This window comes from Thermobia domestica, chromosome 3 (assembly GCF_964235325.1).
Source record: "Thermobia domestica chromosome 3, izTheDome1.hap1.1, whole genome shotgun sequence".
NCBI classification, from domain to species: Eukaryota; Metazoa; Arthropoda; class Insecta; order Zygentoma; family Lepismatidae; genus Thermobia; species Thermobia domestica.
Window position 1 is genome coordinate 45003015 of NC_137456.1, and position 19603 is coordinate 45022617.

Below are 19603 nucleotides of genomic sequence, written 5' to 3' on the forward strand. Positions count from 1 at the left end.
CTTAACATGGGATCCGAACCTCATGAGCTTCCGCCGGGAATCGAACCAAGGTCTCCAACACCAAGGCACGTACGCCATTTACACAGACACGAGGGGCTCGGCCCTACTCCGATAGTATGCATTTTTCTTCACATGCTCACATCAACTTTTTTCTTACACCTCTTACTGTTTATCGGTATACTTCCTTTACACCCTGTATATAAGGGAAAAACATTCAAAAACACCAGTTAAAGTGGCAATTCTTTAGTAAGTTGGCTAAGTATTTACTATATAGTATAAACAGTTATATGTGTTGAACAATACTACAAGTTAAAGAAGTGCATAATCGTCGAAGATTTCAATTTTCACACAAAAGTGTCTGTTAGAAGTGGACAAAACTTTCTACAAAATACCACAAAATTTTATAATCCTTTTTAACAGCAACAACTCTTTCAAAAGAAGGTTCTAGTGCGACGAATTTAAACTATCATATTCATAATATAATGCAAGAGGAAATTCTAAGTGAGAAGAGTTGCACGTGAGTTGCTTGGATGCGCTAACGAAGGTGTCTAGGGCTACCAAAACAGTAGTACATTAAATATTAGGTGCAATAAATAAGAGAGTACATTTACAAATTATATCATAAACATGGGTCAACTTATATCTTTAAATAATTAATAACAGTGGTTCTCAACCTGGAGGAGGTAGAGCACAAGCTACTCACAGAAATAAACTACATTGGTAATTACAAATATTCCGAATGTTGCAACAAAGGGACATTATATCAAATACCGTATAACACAAAATAATTATTAAGTAGGAACTTTGGTTTAAAGAACAAACCTGGTAAAAATAATACTGCATTACCATGATATGCAGAAGTTTTGCTGGAAATATACATAAATTAGTGAGGTAATAATGATTATATTATTATTATTATTATTATTGATTTGAGTATTCAATGCTGCATCTGAAATTCCAGAAGAGTTCAGACCAATGAGTGGCGAGGAGGAGTAGGAGGCGTGAAGTATGAAGGGTTCACGAAGGGAAATATCAGGTACACGAGGCTAGGAATTACTTATTAATGACTGTGTTAAGACTAGCCACCTGGAAAATATTTACTAGAATTAAGAAATGAAAACAACAATAGTGCCTTGGCCATTTATTTCTTACCAAACACAAATTATAATTACAACTAATGAATACAAAGAAAAAAATTATCACAGGTTTTTCATTCTTATATGAATTCGTTATGTACAGTATACATCAAGTCTCGTTTTCTACAGCACTGTATAACAAAATAAAAAATACTGGTGATCTAATGAATGTATCACTTCACCTTCTGATAAGCACTCGTTAATAGTTATTCACAGTAAAAGAAATATTCACAAAATGAACGTTTTTTTTTTTCCTCGTCAGTCGATTGTTATTGGCTCCGACATACTCATAGACTGACGAGAGAATAAATCTAATGTGATGCTACTGAGGAACACTGGGATCGAATGTTGGTGATGAAGATGGAGATCAATCATATTCTCAAGGGTTCTTGAGTATGGCGTTTCCAAAAACTTCAACTCGCCATTCACATACTAAAACAAACAAAGGAACAAAATAATCAACAATTACATACAATATCTTAAAAGGGCTGGCTTAATGAAATTTTTTGGTGACTATTTATCGTTAACTGCGGTGCAACAATCAATTATACTCACTTTCTATTCTAAATGAGTTCCCAGGAATAACTATTCAGTGTACTCAACATGGCTTCAAGAAAATAAATATGACTTGGATAAGATTACAAAACTATTAGAGGTGTGTTTTTACAAATAAATTAATTCTTCTTTCAAATTATATATATATATATATATATATATATATATATATATATATATATATATATATATATATATATATATATATATATAAACAGGCAGAAGGTCTAGACATGGATAGTCCTTTCATCACTCCTAGCTAATATAGTTCTTAATTATTTCGAAAAACAAATTTTACTGTTATAACCAGAGGTGTTCATCATCACGAGGGTGGCCCTCTCGAGGGTATCTCACCCTCAAATTTCCTCACCTACAATGACGCGAGGGCGAGCGAGGCCAATGGACAACTTCCTTCGCGATGGCGAAGGTGAAAGAGGGCGACGACCAACTGCCAATGCGAGGCAAGGGTGAGTGAAGCCGGAGTAAAATGAACACCTACGGTTATAACAATTTAAATATGTTGAATATTACTGACATGTTGAAGATTTTCATTTTAGCTACAAAAAGGATGAAGATTTACAGACTTTCCCTTTGAGTTACATTCGATACATCTCAAAATAAAATTTCCTTCCGAGTTAAAAGATAGCAATTGTTAACCAACTGGGTTTGTCTAAAATGACAACTTTCTTAGACTTAGGTTTTATCTTGGAAAGGAAGGTGCTTACTACTAGGAAAAACTAGAGCATTTCTATAAAAAAAAAAAAAAAAGCCAAACTAGAGTATTGGCTATAAAAACTAGAGCATTTCTATTTCAAGTGTGCCCTCGGAAAATATGTGAAACATATTTCGGCCCCACTCCCACAGCCCTCATACGGAGGAAACTTTCCCTTTGCTTTGGGGAATGAAATGAATGACCTGTGTTGCCAGTTTGTCATTCAGTCGTTTGGTTTGGTAGGCAACACAGTGCACAGTGAAGCCCGTGAAATAGTTCAATGCGGCAACCCTGCCCGTATCCAACTACTGAAAAACCTCGGGCATACAAACGTGTCCCTTCTCTTTCGAGAGAGGTACGAGAAAACACATCGACAGTACCGCCAGCAGGAGCACACTTGGAATAGAAAGGTTCTATCTTTTAGACAAGATACTCACATATTATCTAACCACGTCAGTGTAGATGAACTTTTATTATTCAAATACTTGAACAGATCCTTCTTTCTCTACACTTATTCAACAGTTTAAAAACTATCTAAAATTAATAGGCTTACTTATCTTCCAAACTTACATAATCATTCCGTTTCCATCTTAATTCCAACTAATACTAATAAATAATCATACTTTGTAACGCCTTGTTCGAGTATTCTATCAACTTCGTTCCAACCACTTACATAATCTCAACAATAACGATATGACGATCAGTAGGTTCGATAACAAATTCTATACTAACATCTACAGGAATCCTAATACTTGTAATTTGTTTATAAATAAAAATTATTAAAAAAAAAAAAAAAAAAAACTGGTTCAAGTAGGTCTAAATAGAATGTTTATATTCATTTCTTCTGAAGTGTCTATAAATTAGTGTCACAAGACAAAGAAGAATAGCTGGAAGATTATACAAACATTGTTCTCTAAGTGATTTCAGCAAGTCCATGTTGAATAAATGGAAATGTAAAGGATTAGCAATCTATACAAGTGGTCTCAATAGGCAACTGGATCTCATCCTTTATGGTCATAAAGTAGTTATTAAATCTTCCAAAAATCCTTGACCAATTTTTAACAGGTTATAAAAGTTATTTTGTGACTGTAAACAGGTTCCCCTAGGGACGACCAAAAGAAATATTGATACTAGGATAAAGGAACATATCAGGGATTAAAAAGATAAAAAAAATTAGCTGTTTTAGGGTTGTCTAATCACCTAGGTGAAACCAAACATTCTATAAAAGCAGTAAAAATTTTACATGGGACGTCATCGCTTTTGCAAAGACTAGTCTATGAATTTTATTTTATTAGGATTAATGATCCAAAATTTAACTCTGATAAAGGCAGTCTCGATAAGTAATAAGACTGTATTATACACGGTAATAAACATCGAAATCCCTACCATTATAATTGGACACCAAAATTTCTGCAGAAATTTCGTTATTTATTGTCCCATCTTTTTACATTTCTGATAATTCCCATATGGCCACACTGAAAATATAATTGCAAGTGCTAACCTGCTGTGGATCAGTGGTGCAGAATTTTATCAAGGAAGGAGGGGACGTTTTAAGTACTCAGTCCCATATCCTTTTAGGATACGTGTTATTTCTGGAGATATGATATATATATATATATATATATATATATATATATAAAGAAGTCCTGAGTTAGTGACTGACCAACACCCACGCCAAACCGCTTATGCTTGAAATTTGGACAGGGTAGGATTTGTGACGTAAGGTACCACTATTGAAGGATTTTTGGAAATTCGACGAGGAATTGGAAAGGGAATATAGATACCAATTATTATATAAAAATGTCAATTTCTCCGAATTACAGTTTCTTTCCTTTCTAAAGAGTGGTTCATGGTAAAAAGAAAATAATGATGATTTTGTTTTTCTATGAACACAGAAGAAATTTGTAAGATGTAGAATAGTAGCAGTAAAGATGTTCTGAATATATATCTGCCAGAAGACGTTTCCAGAAACGTACAAGAAAACTAAATATAGCAGTGGATTACACTTAACACAACGCCACCACGTAAGTGAGTTAATAGTGTCTTTAGTATATACTATGTAAGTTCAGTGATCATTGTTCTTCAGAAGGGAGCAAGATATGAAGAAAATGGTTCACTAGGAACTTCTTCCTGCATACAATTACAATTTAGTACATTTTCTTGGTTTTCTGAACAGAATTATTTGCAAGAAAACCCAACTGTAAATGAGATAAAATAAAAGACTACAGTGAACAGTTTTTAATGGCTGTCCAAAAAATCCATGTAAAGCAAAATCCTAGCTCCCACACCGCTGAAAGAATAGGAGCCAAAAATAATCAGACTCTCCAAATAACGGTAGTTTACTAATAAATCAAGATAGAAAAATTGTGATTTTCTCGAAAACATCTGTAATGATATTATCCTTATTTCATAGGTCAATATGCCCTGACTCTACACTACAACTCATTAGTACACGTTAGATTTTTTTTTTCTAATGATGATGAGAGTTTTGTTCAGATGTTGATTTGAATCCGATTAGCTAATGAAATTTGGCGAATAGGTTAGTAAGGTGAGGACCTGTACTCTTCATTCAAATATCAATTACACTCTCATTATTAGATCTTTTCTACTTGCTTTCAGTTAACCACCTATTCTACCTAGTCACGAGGAATTGGAGGGGGCCACAACTGTCCTACTTTCTCCCCTTACTTTCATTTTTAGTACAGACCGATTCGTTCCAATCACCATTGCTTTTATCTTTTTAACGTAAATTTTGACCCCATACTTTTTACAGCTTTTCCTCAAGTATTCTAACATCTTATTAATTTTCTTTTGAGATCCCGCAGAAGCACCATATTATCTGCAAACTGTATATACATAATCCTTATACCTCCTATCGAAATACCGTCTTTAATTCTTCACTAACCTCTCCTAGATTGATATTAAATTGTGTTGGCAAAACGCAACATCCCTGTTGAACTTCCCTTCCAACTGAACTCTCTTCTGTCATTTTTCTCCTATTCTAACACTTATTTGTTGATTCATATATAAGTTTCTTACGAGTCTTCGCTCCTTGCATTCCAACTTCTTCAGCTGTAACTTTAAAATTATCTCTTGAAAATCTCTTTAGATAGAACGTACGGATATCCTCGACACTAATTCAGCTTACTTTGCATTCATAACATAATCTGCTAAACACAGTAACTATTAATTGAGGCCGTGATGGCTCATCGATACAGCCTTTATCTGTAGTGCGTGGTTTTGTGGTGGACAAACAGCGCGTACGCAGGGTTTTCTCGTGGTTCTCCTGTTTCCTTCCACTTTCTTAATCCACCATTTCATTCATCATCATCATCACTGTTTTCCTTAGCTTTGGTGCATAATCGTGAATTGTTCAGCTTAAAATATGCATAATTCTTTTTACAGCTCCATCCACCGTACCCCAGGGCACGAATTTAAATCTGAACCCAATACTCAGATCAGAGAGGTTGGTCGCTATTATTATTGAAAAAAAAAAAGTAATATAAAATTAAATCTTTCAATTTTACATCACACGATTATGCCGTGTACGCTAAAGAAGACGGTGATGTGAGCATGAATGAAATGGTGAAATGAAGGAAGTGGAAGGAAACGGGAGAAATCCGAGAAAACCCACACATGCTGTATTTCTCCACTACAAAGCTCACTTGACGCGAGCTAGGATCGAACCGGGGACCCCATGTACTGGAGGTGAGCCCTCATCACTGAGCCATCGTGGCTGGAAAGAAAGTAAAGCCCACATGCCTATCGCTAAATCAACATAGTTGGTCATCATTTTTTGACCGGAAATTTCGCCCTGCCACAAGCCAAATCACAAAGTGAACAATTGAATTTTCCTTCCGACTCTTCCTTTCCACTTCCAACCTGAAAATTTTATTATATCCTAAAACCTGACATCACGACAAAGCTTACCAACAAAACATTATTGACTATCTTCATTTTCGAGGTAAGTGCTCTTCCCTCTTGCTACTTTTTACCCAACACCTTAAAAATTCACCTTATTTCTTTCGATTTTCTTCAGTATGTTGCAATTATCCTCCTCTCGCGAGGACCAAGATTCCGGATTTTCATAGCATACAGCTCAAACTTCAGAGTTCTCCATATGAGAAAGTCCATGCAATTGAAGTCAAACGTGCGTAAGAATAGCACTCTACAGCTTTCTCCCAATCCAGAGTTTGCGAAACCTGCTACTAAAACAGTGGCGTATGAATTCTACACAAGGGACGACATATATTTCTGACATTATAGGCACTGCGATACTTGAAAGACATATATTTCTTGACCATTTACCTTTACAGTAGTTATTAAAAATTTAATTAATCCTCACCTCAAACATTAAATAGTCCTGCGATGATTCTGCGTACATGTTTGACAACTTATACCTATTATTAACACCCCCAGGGCCAGTTTGTACATCTATTCTGTAGCCTACCAGCATGTAACACACTTCTCTCCATTCTCTGCTTATCTTCTTGAATACTTCTTTCTGTCTGTCAAGCTTCAACTCATAATTTTTCACTTTCTCGCGTAATTCTTAAAAAATAAATCAAGTAAATAAATAAATAAATAATAACAACAATTAACAATAAACCTTACTAACATGTTAAGAACAGCTGAAGGCAAAAATACAGCACTTACTTTTACAATTCAAAGCTACTGTAGTATTATACTGCGGAAATAAACTAAGGAAACAACATAAAATATTAGATACGTGCATAAGTTCTACCCGATTTTGGTGTGCATATGGATATGCGAAGAACAGAAAATGTAACTCACCTAGGATTGTGTATAATCACCAGCATGATCAATGACCTCTTGCCATCTTTCCGGTAGAAAATGAATCCCACGCCAATAGAGCTCCGCTGGTTTGGCATTGAAGAACTCGCGCTTTTCACAGTCTCCACGTCAACAAAGGTCTTCTCAGCTAAGGCGTTTTGCACAGTGCGAAAAAGGTAGAACTCTGTGGGGGCCAAGTCAGGGGAGTGGGGCGGGTGGGGTAAAACCTCCCAACCAAGGTCCATTAACTTCTGATGTGTCATTGCAGCAGTATGAGGCTTAGCATTATCATGTTGGATGATAACCCCTTGGCGATTGACAAGTCCTGGCCGTTTCGCAATGATTCCTGCAGTCTTTCCAGCTGTTGACAGTAGAAGGCCGCATTAATAGTTTGATTAGGTTCCAGGGCTTCCCAATGAATGATTCCTTTAACATCCCACCAGACACTCAACAATACTTTCTTGGGATGAAATTCCTGTTTGGATATCGATTGAGGCTGTTCAGAAACGCGACAAAAAGTCCTGCAACGCTTCACATTCCGGTACGTAACCCATTTCTCATCGCCGGTGACAATCCGTGTTAAGAAGGAATCCTATTTCTACCGGGAAAGCAATGCAACACATATCGTGACTCACCCCTCTCGTTGAGTTGCACTCAGCTGATGTGAAACCCAACGATCGAACTTTGTGACGAAACAGAACCACAAGTCTTCTTTCCACTGTTGTCAGGTGTACCTGGAAGGTTGCCGCTAATTCCTCTACAGTTGGCCTCGGACTTACTGTTATGGCGTGGTCCAAATCCTCTTTGGAAAACGCTGATGGACGCCCAGACCATGGTTGATCGTGACTTACCATACACTTGCCTAATGTTCCGGCAGGCCAAGGCCGCACTACTGCCCTTATCGAACTCATACAGTAAACAATGTCTGATGTGTTCCTTATTGGTCTCCATTTGATCGGGATAACACACTCTCCAGTTACGAGCCACTAGTACATACTCACTGCCTGCTGCTGTTGTATTGTTCTCTCGATGACGTGACCACCGATTCCAGCTCATGGAGTGCCATCTCTTCGGTCAAAACACCTTTCACCAGCGACCTTGTGCAAACCGGTAGAACTTTTGCACGTATCTAATAGGTATTACGTTAATTTGATTTGATAAAGTAAATAAATGAAAAGATAAAATCTGCCAATATAGTTAGCGACAATTCCTAAAATTCATTAAGAAGTTAGTCAAATACAGTTCTAAGATATTATTGTGGTTTGTTATAAGTCTTGAGATTAAAATATGCTTCCTATCGGTCGGTTGTAACAATATTTTATCCCTAATACCATATATTGGGGCCTTTTTAATTCCGTATTTTTAAAACTATAGTCTGCATATTTAGTCCACAAGTCTTCGAAGATTTACATATTTAATAACATATTAGACTCAAGACAGCTACAGAAAAATACTAGTAAACAAAATTTTGGGGATCTCCGAAATTAATTTATTATTAAAAAGCCGTCAGCACCTGTATACATGTGATGTGATGTCTGGGTTGGAGTGACCTTGAGTGACCAGCGCTCAAGTGTCTCGCCAGCAAGGGAGAAATAATCTCACCCGTTCTCTTCCCTTCTTAGAAACGAACTGTTATTCGAAAGAGCAGACGACATGCTGAGGCTAAAAACCAATCATAATATTCCAGAGAGGAGTGAAGCAAGGCATGCAAACTCCTAGGCACCCTGCTGCATCAGTCAATCTCGCTTGCGCCGTAATTTCGACAAAAACTTTCGTCGACAGAGCCGACTCGCAACTTAACGCAAAATATTCGCTCAAATTATTTAAATTTAATTGACTTTTTTTGTTGTTCTTTTTTCTAAAGCGGCAAGCACTGCAAAATTCCCTAACATTGCATACTTTTTGACTGAATTCCCTGACATTTCCCGGTTTTCCCGCAAATTTCCAAATTCCCTGACATTTCTTAGTTTCCCGGATTTCCAGATGGGTGGACACCTTGTTATAATGTTAACTTTGTTGTGCTGAAATAAATCAGTTCTCAAGAACCCGCCTGCTGTTGTATCCGCTGCAAAATCTTCACATGACTTCAAAGCATGTAAAGGTACAGTCCGCAGCAAAACACCAACAACATGAGCATGTAAGTTTATTGTGAAACTATGGCTAACAGCGCATAACGTCTAAGTGGTGCGAATCACGAGAGGACAAACCTCGGCGTCCTTCCCTGTACACTTATTTTGGAGCAAAAGACTTCGTCGTTTAACAATAAACTTACATGCTCATGTTGCAGGTTTTTTGCTGCGGACTGTACCAGTATGAAATAGTAGTTCAGCTACTTATTCATTCGTTGTGCAAATCTTGAGAGGGAACGTTACGTTAAAATGAGGATATATATATATATATATATATATATATATATATATAATTAAAAACAAATCCTTAATAATTACAACTAATATTTTATATTTTATAAGAGAATTAACCTTGACGAGTTAGTTTCTTATTTCTTGTACTGGAAGGTGCGCAAAAAATACTTAATGAAATAACGCTCCCTGGTTATTTTCAATTTGTCGATGTGTACATGTGTGAAAAATAGCTACCACATCATTTGAGTAATAAAATAACGTAATACCAATATATTATACGAGAAAGAATCAAAAAGTAAGGTTACAAGGCCATATTTTTGAAGTTTCGTCTGTTAAGAGGAATGTGTGGTAATTGTAATATATGCAGTGGGCAACTGTGCAGAGTTTCAGCCATCTGCCGCAAACGGCGCTAGTTGTAGCTAAACACAAATGGCGACTCGTTTGAAAAATTGGTCTCGCGAAGAAGTCCATTCAGTTATTCAATTTCTTGGGGTGAAACTTGTAGCTGGGGCTGAAACTCACTCGAAGCTAGTAGAGGTTTACGAAGAGATTGTAATGTCTCGTCAGCATGCTGCAGATTGGTGTCGAAAGTTTACAACTGGTAGAGAAAACGTCACCGACGAGGAGTGCAGTGGTCGACCTAGCACGGCATCAACAGTTCGCGTGAAGGAACTGATTCAGGACAACAGAAGGAGCTCGCTCCAAGCGACTTTTCACCTGTTCCCGCACTTGAAGGAGCACTTAGAAAGCCGTCGCTTCGCTTCAGACGAGGAGGTGAAACATTTCGTTACAACGTGGCTTAACACCTAAGGACAGGATTTTTGCCAGATTCATCCCACGATGTGACAAGTGCCACAACCGACATGGAGACCATTTCGAAAAATATCTGTTGGCTGTATTGGTTGTATGAAATAATATATGCACGTTTCACTGCAGGCTTTGTAACCTCACTTTCTGATCACTCCCCCCCCCCCCCCCCCCGTAAAAAAGCATGAATTTCAATTATATTTTGAAAAATAAATAACGTTAAATATAGGCAAAAAGACGAAATTTTCATTCGTTATGCTGAAAGTTCAAATTCGTAAAAATGAAATTATTTATTAGACATTAAACAAAGAGGAAGGAAAGAACCTAACAATAATTTCCCAATTCTGAATATTTCATTATTAGAGACCGGATGTTATGCAAAATGCCTATTCTTTAATATTAAAGATATGATCAAAAATAACGTGTTAAAGTTTATATGGAGATTATAGTTTTAATTTAAGCCAATTTTATTTTGCCTACTTCGCCCATTTCTGTCTAAATAAATAATTGCTTTAGTGCCTAACGTTGCCTATTCTATGCATTTTCTTCAAAATAAGGCTTTATTGGAGAAAAATATATAATTTAGTATTTCAAGAAAAGTTTGTGCCTCTTCCGAGAAATATAAGTGTTGTTTGTAGTGATAAGATGTCAAAAAACCTTGGACTGTTATGTGTACTAATAAAGTGCTGTAAAACTTTGGACTGTTGTGTGTAGTGATAAAATGCTGTCGAGGATGTATTTACCAAATATGCATATAATGCACGTCAAACTTCGTTTTTATATATATATAGTAAAAGAAGATGTTAACAAACAGATATGTTTCTATATTCTGTGAACATTATCAATGACTTGAATTTTTTTTTAATTGTACTGAGTATTTATCTTCACTATTTCAAGTTACATTTTTGTGCCTATTTTACTACTTATTTTTTACATTTTAAGTGCCTATTTTCCAGGTTTTTAACGTCTAAACATCCGGTCCCTATTCATTACATTGGCATTCGTTACAGCAATATTTAACTATAGTACTGTTACTCGGCTTGTGATAAAATTGGAGTTATATAAACACATACGAAGTTGTCATACCAAAGTTCGACGGAAAACGAGATATAGATAATTACCTCTATCTGAGTTTAAACAATACAGTAAGTACATACCTTCAACATCTTTGACCCCTCCACACTCTTCTACTCGCCTCTCCACCTCCTGAGTGACGTTCGCACTCTCTCCTCGTTGTTGCAGTACTTTTATCCGTTCTTTTAATTTCACGTTCTCCTCCAGAAGCCTCGCAACTTCACCTTCGCGCTCAGATTCAGCCATGGCCGCTGGATTAAACCTGAAATTATATACAAAAAAATCATTGATATTCTTAGCTTATAGGCGTCCTGTATTTTTTTTAAAAAACGAAAACGTCGACTGCATTTGGCGTCCTAGATTCGATCTAGATCAATTAACTGAATAAGCACTGCAGTAGCTATAATAAATAAACTGACGAACTAGATGAGATAACAATCACACTAAGCTACATTAATCGAAAAGAAGTTTGTTTGTTGCCTGCCGAATGCTTTATCAATTGAGCTACAAGCAACATGATCATTTTTCTGTATGGGTTTTTCTCAAACACCAGTTAACTGCGATCTGCTATCAATTATTTGACAAGGAAATACCCTAAGCTAAATGTTTTGACTGAAGATGCTTAAGCATAATTTAATAATAATTAATTTTCTACCTTAGTGCGTAGTATTAATTAATCCAGACGCAAATAATACAACTGAATTCATATTAACAAGAACTGGTTTCAACTACAGTCTGTTCAGCGGAAAAGGTGACTTAAAAGAACTCAAAAACTAGACATTGTGGACTGGTAGGTTACAATAGACAGACAACTCGTGAGTCAATACATGCACTGAAGCAGTCGTAGAACTTGGTGAAGCAGTCTTGGTATTCCTGTTTCGGAATTGCCACCAAAATCGCGATGAAGCCTTTTGGATGTCTTGAATGGTATCGAAACGCCTTTCTTCAACGCCAATGTCCATTTCGGAAATAGTCAGAAGTAGCATGAAGCCAAATCTGGACAATATGGGGGAGGTGACGGAGCTCCACGATCCCTTCTTTGGCCACAAACTGGCGTCCATTCTGTTCTTGTGCGTGGGGGGATGTATTGTCGTACAACAGAGACCATAAGCTTTGTTGCCCATATTCAATTCGAACTCTACGAATTCTACCCAATAGATGTTGCAAAACACCCACGTAATATTAGCGCTGTGACCGTCTGGAGTGAATTTCTTGTGGATGATGCGTTTGGAATTGACGGAAACAGTAAGCAGAGTTTTGATTCGGCTCTTCTTGATGTTTACTTTTTTCGGTTTTGAGAGCCTTAACCCGTTCGCTCTTGAGCTCTGACGCTTTGTTAGAGGTTCATATTGAAAGCAATATGCTTCATCATCTGTGACGATGCTTGAAATGAATCTTGGATCCATCAGCTGCTTATTTCATATCTCTGCAGTGTTCTACTCTCTAATATCTTTGTTCGTTACAGTATGTGTGGTACAATCCGTGCATATACCTTTAATTTGTTCAAATTTTTAGCTAGAATGATATGGATAGTGGACTTCGAAATTCTAGTGAGATCTCCGATGAGCCTTGCAGATTAACAAAGAACCTTGCGTAAATTTTCGCCACTAGACGTTTCCATCAGTTCGCATAGTCATTGCTGGTCCTTGTCATGGATCGCCTTCAATGCTCTCTCGACCATTACGAAATCTTGCACACAAATTAAGTCACATTCTTTTAGCTCAATGCATCACTACCGTAAACACTTTGAATAATCATTTGAAACGTCTCTGTTGCACTTTTACCCAATTGGAAATAGAATTTAATGTTGACACATTGTTCCCTTTCCGATCGACACTCAGCGGGCAGTGTCAATCCCAAGACCCGTCGCATCGACTGTCGCCGGTAGCGTTTTGCAATTTTGAAGAAAGACAGTTGAAATGTGTCACTCCGAAATACATATACTTCTTCACAGATAGCGCTAGTGGTTCCGTGGCAAAAATCAGTTATCTTTCCCACTGGACAAACTGTGTATTCTAAAATTAAAATATGACAGAGGAAATTTAAATAACATATGGACATCGTTGATGGATAATAATTTGCACAATAGTCGTAAACACTAAATATTATTAATTAGTTGAAAACTGGGCAGGGTGATTGCTGGAGATCAACAGTTTAAAGGGTTTACACAGTCGTAGTTATATCTTTCAACATAAGACTATCCAAATTCGTTTTATTCAAGTAATGAGAATGCTCATTTATCTATATAAATCATATACAGACACTTATTCTCTTTTGAAATGAAATATTTTAGTTTTACGTCTCATGGTTATGTCGTGTGTTGGCTAAAGGAGACTGTGATGATGAGAATGAAACTGGGAGTATCTATGTGCAAAAGATTATATCTTAACCATAACATGTAACAGCATGTGCAATATTTAGTGGCCTTTCCTGCCAACAATATCTAACAACAATTATAAAACAGCATTCATCTGGATTACAATTTTTTCATAAAGCAGTTTAAAATCTTCATTGACTACTTCTTTTCCTCATACCTTTAACACAGAAAACGAAGTGTACATATTTACAATTGCATATACATAAAATCAGAATCGTGTAAGACGCTTAAATTTACAGTTCCTTTTTATAACTCTCCTAGTATCGCTGTTCATAATATTTACAACTTGAAAAATCACTTACAAGTTTTACGAAATGGGCAAACTGATGGAGCGCGTTCCATGCCTTTTGACGAAAATAATCTTTTCATCTGTCACTTATTAATTACAGAGCCAGTCGTATAATGTATAGTCTTGTTCAGAAGATATTGAACACAAGAGGTATTTATTCACAGAACCTTTGCAAGAAACTTCGCAAGTTTGCAAGTGCAATTTCAAGTGCAAACGTAACTGCGTATTCTTCATCTTCTTGAAGTTATTCTTAACAACTCTATCTCTCAAAATACAATGAAACACATCTAAATTGAGCACTTGTGTTTTTGAGGAAGCCTATCCAAGTTACACAGGGACTACTTTAAACAATAAAACCATAATCGTATTTCTTTCTATTTGGACAAACAACAGACTAACTTACGCAAACGGGTAAAATTATAGTTACACCACATTACAGAAGTTAAGAAAGAAAATACAACTTTTTGGCTTTATTACTCTATAAATTATCCATTTGTGTACTTTGCGACAGAAGATAGTCAAATTACAAAGTCCACTGCAGCAACAGGGTGCAAGTGGAAAGTTTCTACAGAAAGGTGGATGTATTTTTTAACGTGGCTGCATAGTGGGGAAACCAATGAATTAGCATTAAAAATACAGAGGTTGTTTCCGATCTATGGTAACGAAATTACACACCTTGTGCATTACCGCCAAGCGGGAAGAGAAGGAAGCTGCCAATCGTGTGGGAACCTTGGACCATTGGCTGTGCGTGACAGGTGTGGTAAGTACATATCGCGGCAAATGCTGCCGAAAATAAGTGCTTATTGGGAGGGCTACATAATTGCCCTTTCCGAGTGAACTAGTTATAGTATCATTATCAAAATGTGTAAGGAGCGTGGATTCACTGTGTCCAATAATGGTATATCACGGGTATTGAAAGGGGTAGATAAGACGACGCGTGGGATGATTCCTGTGGGGCAGAAACAGGCTAACCCCCGGCTTACCACTAGCCGCACACGAGCTAGAATTCGGAAAGTCGGGGCTCTGGTCATCAGGGAGAATCCACTCACACAGAGGAATATCACGAACCGGCTACAGACATCACTGAAGACAGTGTACACCATCATTCACCGCGATATGAGGTTGGTAAAGCGACGGAAGAGGCGTGTTCATAAGCTCTTTCCAAAACACATCCAGAAACCCCGCACCAACTGACGAAAGCTGCATGAGCGGTACCTGGCCGGTGAAAAATGGGAGTTTGTTTAACACCGGACGAGACATATGTTTATCTGAATGACTGTCACAAATAGGTGCGAGACACTTTGGCACAGGTTTCATGATCATTGCTGGATACTCATACCAGGGCAAGCTGACCATACATTTTGTAGCTAAAAATACGAAGGTGAATTCGTAACATTATCAGACTAACGTTCTGAGACCTATTTATCGCCATGACATTCCCCATCTCTACGGGAGAGACACGAATCGTGTGTGGGTGCATCAAGAAAAGACGTCAAGTCACACATTTCGCTCAATCTGCCTCTTCTTCCAACAAATGGCAGCAGAAACTGGAATTCGTACCATTCCATTCACAAACATTCTAGTGAAGTCCCCTGATGCGTCACCGATGGACTTTTGCGCTTTCGACCTCCTGAAACGAGCCTTGTCTCACAGGAGATCCCGTACCTTCGAAGGGGTATGGAAAGTCTGTCGGGACGAGTAGTTGAGGCTTGACAGGACTATACTGTGTGTCAGTCTCTAACAGTGGAAACTTCGTTGTCGGGCAATTGCCCAGATGCAGGTCCACCAAATAGAGCACTATCGATGGTGGCGATATGGTTTCTCTTAAAGTAAGTGCAGTTTGAAATCTTTACCATAGATCAAAAACCTTTGTAAGGCTATGAAAAAATAATTGATTAAATTTAAAATTAAGGCCAGTAAAGTAATGGTTAAAACTAAGATTAACTTCAAAATTAAACAATTAAAATTAACAGTTTCTCACTACTACACAACGAGAACTATCTTGATTTGTGAAAGTTTATAATGCAATTTAATTGATAAAATTAGGAACATCGGAAACTTAATCGGTTTTTATGAGGAGTTTTGTATTTTCATATAAAATTTATAATATAAAATTAAATTAAAATCTCACAATATTGAAAAACAAACCCTTTATCAATGAAAATTCTTTTCCTTTTTAAATTTAACTTTTACCATGTATGTTAGTAAGTATACTTCTACCACGGACATAATATTATACTTAAGTATAAATTATATTTTCATAGTACTACTACTATGGTAGTAATATTATTAGTACTATAATATTAGTACTATTAGAATATCAATTTTATGTAGTTTAAGAAATAATTAAAGATTACGATTTTTTTAATTGTTAGTCTTTTAACAATTACCAATTAAAAAAAATAACTCCTGGAAAATTATATTATTAAATTTAAAAAATAACAATTTACATATTTTTTTTAAAACGGATTACTTAAAGTTTGTGTGACTATATAAAATTACTTACTTGTAATGGAGAATTTTCGTTGTTAAAGGATTGTAATCTCCTTTTAAAGCTCGCTGTTCCAGATTAATTTCAAGAGCCTCTTTGTCTGTCTTTAGCTTTGCGTTTTCTTGTTCAAGTTGTGCTAACTTTTCCTCCAATTTAGCATCGACGGACGGCGTAGACGATTGAGCTTCTAATAAACTCTTTTCTAACTCTTTGAGCTCCTGTTGAAGGGACTTATTCTCCGTTTCCAACAGCTTCACCTTCTCGGTCAGTTTGGTCTCATTCACTTTCGTCTCTCGCAGCGCCTGCTTCGCTTCGTCCAAATCCTTTTCCAACTTCTCAGATAACTCTCGGTAACCTTCGTTGGCTCTCTCCAGCACCTCTATTCTTGTCACGTTTCCCTGAAGTGTTATATCACCAGACAGCGTCAAATCCTTCTCATATGCATCCAACAGAGATCTGTAACTGTCTCGTTCCTGTAAATACATTAAAAAATATATTATAATAATAATGTAATGGTACGTTTCCAAAAGGTTTCTATTGCATTCTTCAAATGGTACTAGATTTTCAGCTACAATCGCCGCGTTAGAAAAATTAGTAATATGTTACGTTACTGTTACTTTTTACCATTACTGAAGCGCTTTCTGATATCGATCATTTTTGATCATTTTTATATATCTCCCTTCCCAAGTTGCAAGGTTGAATTTGGATTTTAAGTCATCGGAAGTGACATTGTTCATCTCAGCGACCCTGAAAACTATGGATTCGACACTAATATCGGTCATTTTCGATCATTTTATAAACACACACACACACACACACACACACACACACACACACATATATATATATATATATATATATATATATATATATATATATATATATATATATATATATATATATATATTTGTGGTGGGCACAAAAACCGGTTTTTCACCGAAACCGGTTTCGGCCTTCTTCAAAACCGGTTCGGTTTTTCACCGAAACCGGTTATCGGTTTTCTCCAAAACCGGTTCGGTTATTTACCTGGTCCGGTTTCGGTTTTCTTCAAAACCGATTCCGTTTTTTTTTTCAAAATTTGTTCTATTTCTGACCAGAATGGTGTTTCGTTGTTCCCCGGAAACCGAATCCATTTCCACAGAAATAGTTTTATGTGTTTTCGATAAGTTTTCACCGAAACTGGTTTCGGTGAAAACTGAACCGGTTTTGGAGATAACCGAAATCGGTTTCGGTGAAAAACCGAACCGGTTTTGAAGAAAACCGAAAGTTAGGTTTTTCGGGTTTCGGTTTTTATAAAAACCGGTTTTGCCCATCCCTAATATATATATATATATATATATATATATATATATATATATATATATATATATATACACTCAAGCTCAAAAATTAAGGGTAATTGCAGATTGTGGTACTACACAACGTGGCACTACACAAAACTGGCGCTAACAGCATAGGCACATAGTGAACACAACATACGAACAAACGAAACATATCGGTACCACGGTATTGGTGATATCCACGGTATCCACGGTATTGGTGATAAGTTGAGAAACACATGTGCTACACAACGCCACTGTTTCCTGCGCATGTACCCCGACATCAATATGGGATATGATCACCATGCACACGTACACAGGCCGCACAACGCGTTGGCATACTCTGGATCAGGTAGTCGAACAGCTGCTGGGGTATAGCCTCCCATTCTTGCACGAGTGCCTGTCGGAGTTTCTGAAGTGTCCTAGGGGTTTGAAAACGTGCAGTGATACGTCGACCGAGAGCATCCCAAACATGCTTGATGGGGTTTAGGTCTGAAGAACAGGCAGGCCACTTCATTTGCCTGAGGTGTTTCAAAACACCGACAACGTTTGGGAGGTGGTTCCTGACACCAAGATAAAACGTAAAGCATAGACCAACCTGGGTGCACAAATGCTTCCTTTCGGAGTTATAGGCTGCCGAAAACATGAAAAAATGAACTTTAAAGGTGCATAGCTCCAAAACTATGAGACTTAAGGTAGTCGGGTCAAGACTTCACTTAGAAACTAATATGTGTTCTGTGCAAAAATATATGTTTCAGAATCCGAAGGTACTCACGCAACAATTTTTATAGAGGGAGTTTTGATACGAGCATATAATTTGAAGTACTCACCAACTACACCTATACAAATTGTTGCAGGTACTGCAGGATTCTGAACATGGATATTTGGACAGGACACATACTAGTTCCTAAATAATTTCTTGACCCGACTGCGGTAGGTTCCGTAGCTATGAATCTTTAAAGTTCATTTTTTCATGTTTTAGACAGCCTATAACTCCGAAACAAAGCATTTGTGCACCCAGGTTGGTCTATAGTTTTCGTCGTATCTTGGTGTCAGGAATCACCTCCCAAACATAGTCGGTGTTGTCCTGAAACACCCTGTATATATTCCTCTCCCTCCCCAAGTTGTGGGGCTGAATTTGGATATTAAGTCATCGGAAGTGCCATTTGGATTTTAAGACATCGGAAGTGACAGCGTTCATCTCAGCGACCCTGAAAACTATGGATTCGGCACTAATATCGGTCAATTCCGATCATTTATATATATATATATATATATATATATATATATATATATATATATATATATATATATATATATATCCCCCTCCTCTCCCCAAATTGTGGGGTTGAATTTGGATTTTAAGTCATCGGAAGTGACATTGTTCATCTCCGCGACCCTGAAAACTACGGATTCGACACTAATATCGGTCATTTTTGATCATTTAACATATATAAATATATATATATATATATATATATATATATATATATATACCCTCTTCCCTTTCCCAAGTTGCACCATTAAAGTGAACTGATAAAAAAAATCCATGCCCGAACCTCATCAATGTTGAAAATTTGATCGAGATCGGTCGGCTGGTTCAAGAGTTATTAACTCACATAGTAACTTTCATTTCTATATATATAGATTGATTTTTTAAACAATCTTTAATAACATTTAAAACAC

General features: G+C 36.8%; 1 protein-coding gene across 2 annotated transcripts in view; it reads right to left on the reverse strand.

Moving 5' to 3' along the window:
* Positions 1-1126: 1126 nt before the first annotated feature.
* LOC145680344 (mitotic spindle assembly checkpoint protein MAD1-like) overlaps positions 1127-19603 on the reverse strand; it is a 54472-nt gene continuing 35995 nt past the window's right edge. The window contains exons 8-11 of one of the 2 annotated variants that reach the window (XM_081750736.1): positions 16614-17071; positions 11525-11703; positions 6749-6954; positions 1127-1568 (exon numbers count right to left, since the gene is read on the reverse strand). In XM_081750736.1, coding sequence (XP_081606862.1) covers positions 1395-1568; positions 6749-6954; positions 11525-11703; positions 16614-17071 — 1017 coding nt within the window. In that variant the 3' untranslated portion in view covers positions 1127-1394. The remainder of the gene's footprint in view (positions 1569-6748; positions 6955-11524; positions 11704-16613; positions 17072-19603) is intronic. The other variant, XM_081750737.1, reaches the window with a different exon arrangement.